Source organism: Mixophyes fleayi, chromosome 2 (assembly GCF_038048845.1).
Source record: "Mixophyes fleayi isolate aMixFle1 chromosome 2, aMixFle1.hap1, whole genome shotgun sequence".
Lineage (NCBI taxonomy): Eukaryota > Metazoa > Chordata > Amphibia > Anura > Limnodynastidae > Mixophyes > Mixophyes fleayi.
The window spans coordinates 50,860,741-50,869,989 of NC_134403.1; the positions used below are offsets into that span (position 1 = coordinate 50,860,741).

General features: G+C 40.6%; 1 protein-coding gene across 2 annotated transcripts; it reads right to left on the reverse strand.

Annotated features, from left to right (window-relative positions):
• Positions 1-124: 124 nt before the first annotated feature.
• HMGB1 (high mobility group box 1) lies at positions 125-8,757 on the reverse strand. Of its 2 annotated transcripts, none has more exons than XM_075198950.1 (5): positions 8,655-8,757; positions 5,240-5,401; positions 2,985-3,130; positions 2,347-2,521; positions 125-731 (listed from the first exon to the last, which is right to left on the reverse strand). In XM_075198950.1, exons 2-5 carry the CDS (start codon positions 5,387-5,389, stop codon positions 567-569), a joined length of 636 nt encoding a protein of 211 aa, XP_075055051.1. In that variant the 5' UTR covers positions 5,390-5,401; positions 8,655-8,757; the 3' UTR covers positions 125-566. The 2 variants fall into 2 exon arrangements, with proteins under 2 accessions (XP_075055051.1, XP_075055050.1); XM_075198949.1 differs by having other exon boundaries at positions 8,592-8,668.
• Positions 8,758-9,249: the final 492 nt, after the last annotated feature.

Below are 9,249 nucleotides of genomic sequence, written 5' to 3' on the forward strand. Positions count from 1 at the left end.
GTTTGGTTGGCAGTAAAGGCCATCTATATAAGTTATACTGCATTTTTCCGAAGTAATGGGGAACTCAGTAAGCAGCACAAACGCTGAGAGCGGCTGTGTATTATAGATCAAACAACAACAGTAATAAAAAAAATGTTTTTTCTTTTACTTAGAAGCAATCAGAATGTCAACAATGTTGCATTTTTTTTTTTTTTGCAATTACAGAGTGGTATTCAGTTAAACAGAACAACAATTATGATGCGAAGACAACTGAAGATGACAAATGAACTACATCCCCATATAAACTATTTTGTGCTGTGCACCAATATTAACTTGCTGAAATTTCCATGCCAATTTACAACCCCCATACTGTACGAGGCAAGGGTAGTGGCAATGAAAACCACTAAAGAGAGGGGAATCTAAAAACACATCCAGTATTGTGTTAACTATACAAGGAAGGGGGGAAAGACACTGTACAGTTAATCGTACACATCCTTATATTTGACTTGTTTGGGTCTTTAAAAATGAGTGAGCTGTGTACAGGGGGGGTTAAATGATATATAGACAAAAAATTCTCATGGTGATGTTTATTCATCATCATCATCTTCCTCTTCTTCTTCCTCTTCCTCCTCATCTTCATCATCCTCCTCATCTTCATCATCATCCTCCTGTTTCTTGCTCTTTTCAGGCTTAGCTGGAGCCTTTTTTGCGGACTCAGGTTTACCTTTGGACCGATGATATGCGGCAACATCCTATAGAATTGTACAAGAAGAAACGTATTAACAACAAGCAGAGGTACAGAACACTGTGTATATAAAGAAAGCACTGTCTGATGGGAGGAGTTCTTTGGATTGAGGGTATTCCACAAAGAGTACAGATTAATTCCATGGGGGGTATTCAATTGTTCGGCTTGACGGCCGAAAAACTAGCGCTCTAAAACTATTACTGTTAATACGGTAATTACTCGCTGAATTTCAGCTCGCAGCTCCCTGAAATTCAGCGAGTAAATTACCGTATGAACGGTTTTTAAGCGCACTTTTACCGTATTAACGGTAATAGTTTTAGAGCGCGAGTTTTTCGGCCGTCAAGCCGAACAATTGAATACCCCCCAAGAGTGCTTCTGCTTTTACTCCCACGTGTAGGGAGATTTCGTTGTTGTGGGACAGTTATTTAAATTAAATAAAAGGTTGAACAAAAATAAAATTAGGAGGGAGCTCCTTGCTTTACAGGACATTGGCAGAGATCTGGTCTTATCTTATATTGTGGGGGCATTTTGCATAAATGTAACAAAAATTTTGAAACACATAAAACGAACACATGTAATAAGACAGCCCTGATGCCCCCCAATCTCATGATTAATTAAATACATAAATGAAGGTAAAGCAAGCAGCGTCTTTAGTAGGCATTGTCAGGTGGCTGTGTAAACCCAGGTACAGCGTTATGTCCGGGGGATGTGGGTGTGCACTTTGAAATGTGCTGGATGGAGAAAATAAGGAATCAGTGCCGGACCAAACTCTTTCTTTTGGGAAGGGGGACAAAAATGAGTCTTAATATGCATATTTTTGTGTTTTCGTTAAAAATTAATTTATCAAGCTGCGGGTTTGATAAAGTGGAGATGTTGCCTATAGCAACCCATCAGATTCAAGCTGTCATTTATTTAGTACATTCTACAAAATGACAGCTAGAATCTGATTGGTTGCTATAGCCAACATCTCCACTTTTCAAACCCGCAGCTTGAAAAATGTACCCCCTTAACTCTTTAACAAAACTATTTCACTCCTAGAGAAGCAAGTTTCATAGTTAGGAACGGTCACCTCTGGAACAAGCCAAGGTGAGAGATCAAAAATTATACATATTTACCGTGACCACTCTTATATTTCTTGATGTCCAAGTCTCTTACTTTGCTGTATTTTGTCAATTTAACAACTTTACACAGACTGGTCTGTATAAACCTCATGTTTTGTGGCGAAACTACGTAGCACATTAATACATATTAAGGCTCTCCAGCCATTAGTCTCAGGAGGCAGTGATGGACCATAGCGGAACACTAGGACAACAGACCCAAGCACTTGTGCAGGAAACCAGAATTAGGCCTCTCCAGCCAAGCAGTACCGATAGATCCATAGTAATCACATCTAATAGGAGCAATTCTATTAGAATTAGTTTGCAATGGATTACTGGTGCCATTATGTCCAACAAAATGAAAACCGGAAAAAAAGAGCTTTTTCATTCAAGCACAAACTTAATTTTACAACTTACTACTGAATTTATAACTCTTTTGATTGGCGTTTTCTTTAAAAAGTCCATTTTTTTTTTTTTTATTAAAATGTTTTAAAACAACTTTAATGATGTAGAGAGTGAAATTACCTTCTTGTATTTCTCCTTCAGTTTGGAAGCTTTCTTTTCATAAGGCACCTTGTCTTCTGACGAAGTATTATTCCACATCTCTCCCAATTTCTTTGCAACATCTCCAATGGTCAAACCTGGGTGCTCCCCTTTGATTTTAGGACGGAAGTCAGAACAGAACAAGAAGAAAGCCGATCTGCATAAAATAAAATAAAATTGAACAAGGAGAGCCATATCATTTGTCTGTATGAGCGCTGGTTTCATTCCAAATGAGATATTTGTTAGTGATTAGTACTGCTGCCTCACGGAGCTGGGGCTGAGTTTTATTCCAGCCAGGGCTTTATTTGTGTGGAGTTTGTATGTTCTTCTCCCCTTGTTTGCGTGGGTGTCCTTCAGGTGCTCCGGCTTCCACCCACACTCCAAAAACATACTGGAAGGTTAATTGCTGTCACAATGGACCCTAGTTGTGTGTGCGGTACATTTTCCTACCAATCCTATTACATTCTGAGTACCACTTTGCTTGGCAGTTAGTTTAGTCATGGCATTTTGTTTTTTTATGAATGAAAAAAAAAAAACCACATCTTAAAAAGGCATAAATGTTATATTAATTTCTTATTAGTTAAAAGAACCTTTTATTTAACCAACAACTCTAAACTTACGGTGGTCTCTTTGGTTCATTTGGGTCCTTAAACTTCTTTTTTGTTTCTCCTTTGGGTGGTATATAAGATGTCATTTCTCTTTCATAACGAACCTTGTCCGCTTTTGCCATATCTTCAAATTTCCCCTTTTCCTTAGCAGACATTGTCTAGGCAGAAGAAATACAAAGCAACGCCATACAATAACTATTAGGTTCTCACAGAATGGAACTTTCTGTAACTGAATCTACCTTCTGTACAACACGACTGGTGTAAGTTAATGACTAGGAAATGACTTGCTATGACAGTTAACAAGTCATAAACATAAGTGGCAACATACATTGTACTTTATACTCAACTTTCTTCATCTCACTTAACAACAAATGAAATATGGTTTCTGCATTTAGCCAAGTAAACAGAGGATAGGCTTATTCAAGAAAGTATGTGGATTTAGAGCCATTCACTTTAATAAGTGTGGATGAGAGAACCTGTCACCTTTTCAAAAATGTTCTTTTTAACCCATTCCCTATTTCTCGGCTTAACCAGCACATAGCGAAACCACAAAATGTGGTCTGATCCAAAAGGGAAGAAATACCCTCAGTCATGAATGTTAGACTAGGTTCTAAGCATCTTTATTTTTCATCACCTGTCTGTCCTGCTTTGTAACAGGCTGGGACCAGTAGCCAATCACATCGTCAGACTGTGCACAGCATTTACAGACACCATTGGGCTACATACAGACGGGGTGTTTAAAGATAACACTCATTGAGACATAGGTAATTTCACCTTGTATTATGGGGACTTTGAGACAGAAGTTATGGTGCATCGGTGTGTATATTGGTAAATATAAGAAATCTTTCCCATTGTGTCGCTGTCACTTGCAGTCGATTGGAGACGCATGGTCTTGCACACATTTGCTACGGCACTATACTAAACAGTCTCCAACGTGGAGCTGCTGCAAGTGCTACCAGCAAGTCAGATCTCTGCTACAGGGCATATTTGCTGTTGCACTGTATCATCATATAATATACAACAGAGAATTGATACAGTGGAAACAGAGATTGATATTTGAACAGAGAAGTAAATGAAAGAATGAATAGCTTCCAATTCCAGTGCTGTATATACCAGGAGAATGCAAGACTAATTGTAGTAAAAGTAAGATTTTCCAGGTGTTGTGAAGTTACAAGTATAAGTGTGCAGCACAGAATGCTGTGACTTTTACTTCAACAACTGAAAGATCAGTTTGCCCATAACTGTGCAGCTTATCTTCACCCCTGTTAAGTGACCAAGGACCATCCTATATGGAGCACTGGGGCTGAGGAAGTAATTATCATGTGTGTCTGTTTGTTATTAAGGGATGTCAGTGTATATGATTAGTGTTTGCATGTTCTGAATCTGGACAGGGTAAGACTACACAGGATTATTAACAGCAGCATTAACACACATGTATATACAAGCATACAAAAGGGATATCAACACATACATATAAAAAGTGACACACATCTATATAACAAGGCAATGTGCTGTCTCAAAAGCCATTCACATTATATCATGCAATCTGCAGGAGGCAATACAAAGGCTTCAGAGCTGACATTCTGGGATGAAGAGCAATAATGAAGAGATATAATGTGTATAGTGAGTCTGCCAAGTTTGTCTTAACATTAAAGCTTTTACACCTCAAACACAATACATCTCAGGCTCTGGGTGTGTCCAATGGATATAAAACATGCCAGGTGAATCCCTGATTGTCATTAATTAGTTTATAAAAAGGTGTCTGCAGTTGTAGTCATGAACAAGACAAACAGGTGAGATATACAGCCTACTGGAAATAAGTGTTAGCATTAAAGGTTTTGACATACTTACATTAGTTATCCCAAAGTTGAGAAAGAGACAAATATAGTTTGAAAAAAATAAAGTGTTCTGTGCATCCTAACAATACTATCTACTGTGTTGTAGTAAAGTGAACCAATGTGGGCTTTCTTGTTAATTACCTGTACATAGTGCTACATTTAACATACTCTATACCTATGGAAATGTAGATCACAAAGGTTACTTGCAAAGCTAATTGACAAAGAGAAGCCTGTGGGTTGATGCCTTTTATCAAACTTATTTGACAATTGTTTTCTTACAATAAGTAAGGACTTACACACTTGGGGGTTTGAATGCATGTTTTTGTACTGAAGGTAGATGAAAAATAAGGGGAGCTATGAGCTAAATCGCACTTTTGTTTTTTTTTATGAATGTAGTAATAAGAGGACCATATCTACATAAACCGTTACCTTCCATCGTTCTGAGCACTTCTTGGAGAACTCTGCAAAGTTTACAGACGCATCAGGATGTTTTTTCTTGTGCTCTTCTCTGCAAGTTTGCACAAAGTAAGCATAGGAGGACATTTTTCCTTTTGGCTTCCTAGGATCACCTTTCCCCATTTTAGTAATGTTCTGTAAGGCAAGGTAAGCTGTATTAATATACTATAAACCATGTATAAGTATACTATAAAGCATGTGTAAATGCTTGTCATTAGTTTTGCTATTTAGGTTTGAAGTCCATTTTAGATTGTGATTATAGTTGTCTAAAAAGTAATCATGTAAAATGACAAACTTTTAAATGCAATAATGCATTTATCTCCTAATGATTCTTTTTCTTGGCGTTCCAGAAGGTGGAATATAAGGGGGATGCAGCTTAATACAATATTAAGCCTGAATTTTTATATTTCTTAAATAAAAACTTTGAAATTCCTTGTTAAGGTAAAGCTACACTGAGAAAGGCACGTTGAATTTAATAGTTCTGAAAAATCAGATATTTCTTACTATACACTATATTTCTTATGCAAATCATGAAGCAAATGGAAATTCGTTTTAGTTTTTAGTGGTATATTGTACCTCATAGCCAGCAAATGCTAAAACTGCAAAACTGATGCAAGGCAGAATAAAAATACTAACGTATTAATCATATTTATGTAGATTTCTCAAATCAAGTTTTATCTTTGAGTTAAGAAAGACTTGGCTTTGTATGTCATACTGTTGATTGTTGAATAAAATGCTTTTTATAACACTGTCTGGCCCATGTCCCACAAATGCTAGATGCTACCATTCAACGGTTTTGAAGTTTGGTAGTACTGCTGCAGTTTTCCATATGATCTGGTTAAGAGTATTATAAGATAATATAATAAATGCTTAAGATTCATGGGTTTGAGGTTTGTAGTAAATTCTGTATTATAGGACCCAGGTCTGTTAATTAACAAGCCACTGGTTTTAAACTAAGGGCTTGTGCGATGGGTACACAATTATCTTTAAAAAAAAAATATGTGAAGCTGTTTTTTTTTTTAATAAATTAAGTTTGTTTTGTGGATGGTGAGATTAAAGTGTACTGTCTGACTGATATGCTCTGACTAGTCTTGCAAGTGGGATAGGTAGGAATATGTAATCAGGTGAATGAGGTAAAATAGTTATGCTTCATTGTTTCTAGAAAGGCTGGTTTCAAAGTGGGACAGACTTTCAAGAAATATGGCAATGAGCAGAACATTTTCTGGCTTTAAAAACTGTAAGGCAATACAAGTCATGGTGCTCTGTCACTAAATGAATACATTTGATGTTTTATTTGAGTTAACAAAAATATTTTCAAATGAGCCATAATCGGTTTAGCATCAGTTTAGGGATATACATTAAATATGCATATCCCATTAATGTGTTTTTTTAATTCATAATTTAATGAAATATCAATTGCTTGAGCAAGTACTACACTACTGTTTCTTCATCAATCCCAAATACTGCAAATAAAATGCTTGAACTTAAGCAATTTGAAACAAAGATGTATTGACTGGATCTTGTAATCCATGACAAAACTTAGGGGATTAGCATATTAGAAGACACTTGGTATATTTAAAATATAGTTGTTTATAATAAGTGCCTTTGGCTGATGGCTTGTTACACTGCAGTTAGTGTGAGAACACAATTTGAGGTTCCATGGTATAGATTAACAGGGTAGAAAGCAAATGCTTGGGAAACAAGCACGTTGTGTCCTTATCCTGGGAACGTCCTGTGTTTGGAATACTTCAAATGTTACTCATCCCTCCCTGCACCCCGTGATGTACCACATGGGACACAGGGAGCTCCATGCACGGAATTTCTGTCCAACAAACAAAATAAGAGAATATAGAGGTAAAGTGTGCGGCTCTCTAGCTGTTGTGGATTGACAAGTCAGTCTCTATGCTGTGACTTGTAGTTCTACACCTGGAGAGCAGCCTATATAGGCACTAATGTCTTTTACATGGTCATACATCAAGCACTATTTGGTTATTTAGCTGTTGTGAACTGACAAGTCAGTCTCCAAGCTATGCTGTGACTTGTAGTTCTACACCTGGAGAGCAGCCTATATAGGCACTAATGTCTTTTACATGGTCATACATCAAGCACTATTTGGTTCTGTAGCTGATGTGGGACTAAAAGTGCCAGCATGCCCATCAGCCAGAGACTGGCAGGCTGTACCAGGGCTGTTCAGCTGGAGAATAACATTTGCCTATATCTGGCTTTTGCTGACACTCACTTTCTCCAGCTCTCTAATGTAACATTTAACAACCACGTCGTACTATTAGTCAAGAAATGGCGCAGCTCCAGGAAGGAGGAGGAGAAAGGTCAACAATGACAGTTCTTTCTCCTTCCATCTTGTCAGAACAGCGTCCTGATGAAAGAAAGTCCCCTTGAAATGCCTCCACCCGGCGGGCTGTGGCTGTGTGGGGGTGTTGGATGGGTGGCTCTCCCCCCCTCAGTGAGTGCTGTGTGCTGTGCCTGCCTCTAGATTACACACAGATGGCCATTATAGCACTGCGGGGACGGCGGGGCCGCGCTCTCGGGCCCGGGCACGCGCGCTCCTCCGCGCGCGGCCGCGTCGCCCTTCTCTCCCCATTGTTGTCGTGCTCGCGCTGCTGTAACCACCATGTTAGAGTGCGGCTCGCGCGACCGCCATCTCACAGAGCGAGGCGGCAGCAGCCGGGTCCTGTACACACGGGGGAGGGGGGGGCTGAAGTCACCTCAGCCCGGGCAGGGGCTGGTCACTCTGTGACGGCCGCCACCCTCCTGCTCTCCCGTGTGCCCGGATCACCCCCCCCCCATCCCAATTCCTGTTTTCACCCTAGTCAGCCATGTTCCAGTAGATCCTGAGGTAATTAGGGCTAAATACGCCCTGATGTACCCGACATACCCCCTGCCGCGATAGGCAGCGGTGCCCGGTACACACTAACTCAGCACCTCGCTGGGCACGACTTGTACTTGTATTAGGAGGTGTCACTGCCCTGTTATGTCCATCACCCCGGGGTACCCCAATTTACAAGACGGGCATTAAAAGTTCCCCCGTCACTTAGTACGGTAAATAAAATATAAATCTTATAAGACAACGTTCCAGTCATGAATACTCCGATCACCACTTCTGGTGCTCTACCCCTATCACCACTTCTTCACCAGATGATGTGTACACAATAAATGACTCATTTAGGGTGAATTTGCCCCATCACCCTCGTCCTTGCCCGCTGTTTGTTAATCCCCTCCGCGGCCCGGGATTATTTGATGTCTCCAGGCGGATTAAACCGGGTTCCTGGTGAGGAGACTGACGTTCATCCTCGTCCGCGATACTTACCCACTTGTTCCTATAGCACATAGACATTGCCAGTCACTCGCATTTTCCGTGCCGTGTACTCACCCAATGCTGTGTCTATGGAGCTCAATGTACTGCAATGGCCTCTTCACTCTCCCAATCTGTAACATTACTCTCGGATCAGGCCGGTGCTGATTGGCCGCCGCCAACTCGTCCCCTCTCGCCATTGGCCGGCGGGACTCCATTGTCCTGACCAGCGGCCGACGGTGATAGGACGGCGTTTAGCCGACGTCACCCGAGAGCAAAACAGCGCGCAAATACGAAATGTCCTCTGTGTGTGAGCCGCTCAGGCGGGATGCGGCTGTAAGGCAGAGTTATAGTGTTTGCAATGCAAGGCTGCCATAGTCCACATAACCCGGCGTAGGGAACGGAGGAGCGGGGACTTCTCTCCATTATGGGGCTATGCCATGTTACTGTACGGGCTGCTACCTGCCCTGCAGCACCTGTGCACACGCTCTCCCCATACCACACCCTGCAGCCATCTATACAGACCATAAAATAAAAACCTTTTATCCGTTCTTCCCCGTATTCTAGCACCGCTCTCGTGAACGCGCACAATGATGAGACTGGGCAGGAAAATATGGAAATGCAACGTTTAAGGTTATTTTTGCACCCGGTCTTTGCAATATGCCTCATTGCC

What these genes read in the sequence shown, in the direction of transcription:
- HMGB1 (XM_075198949.1), bottom strand. Translation starts at nt 8,618, where the DNA reads ATGTCTATGTGCTATAGGAACAAGTGG. An exon ending in AATGAACCAAAGAGACCACC is followed by an intron (nt 2,522 to 2,984) that starts GTAAGTTTAGAG and finishes TATTTTATGCAG; the next exon opens with ATCGGCTTTCTTCTTGTTCT. An exon ending in TGAAGGAGAAATACAAGAAG is followed by an intron (nt 732 to 2,346) that starts GTAATTTCACTC and finishes ACAATTCTATAG; the next exon opens with GATGTTGCCGCATATCATCG.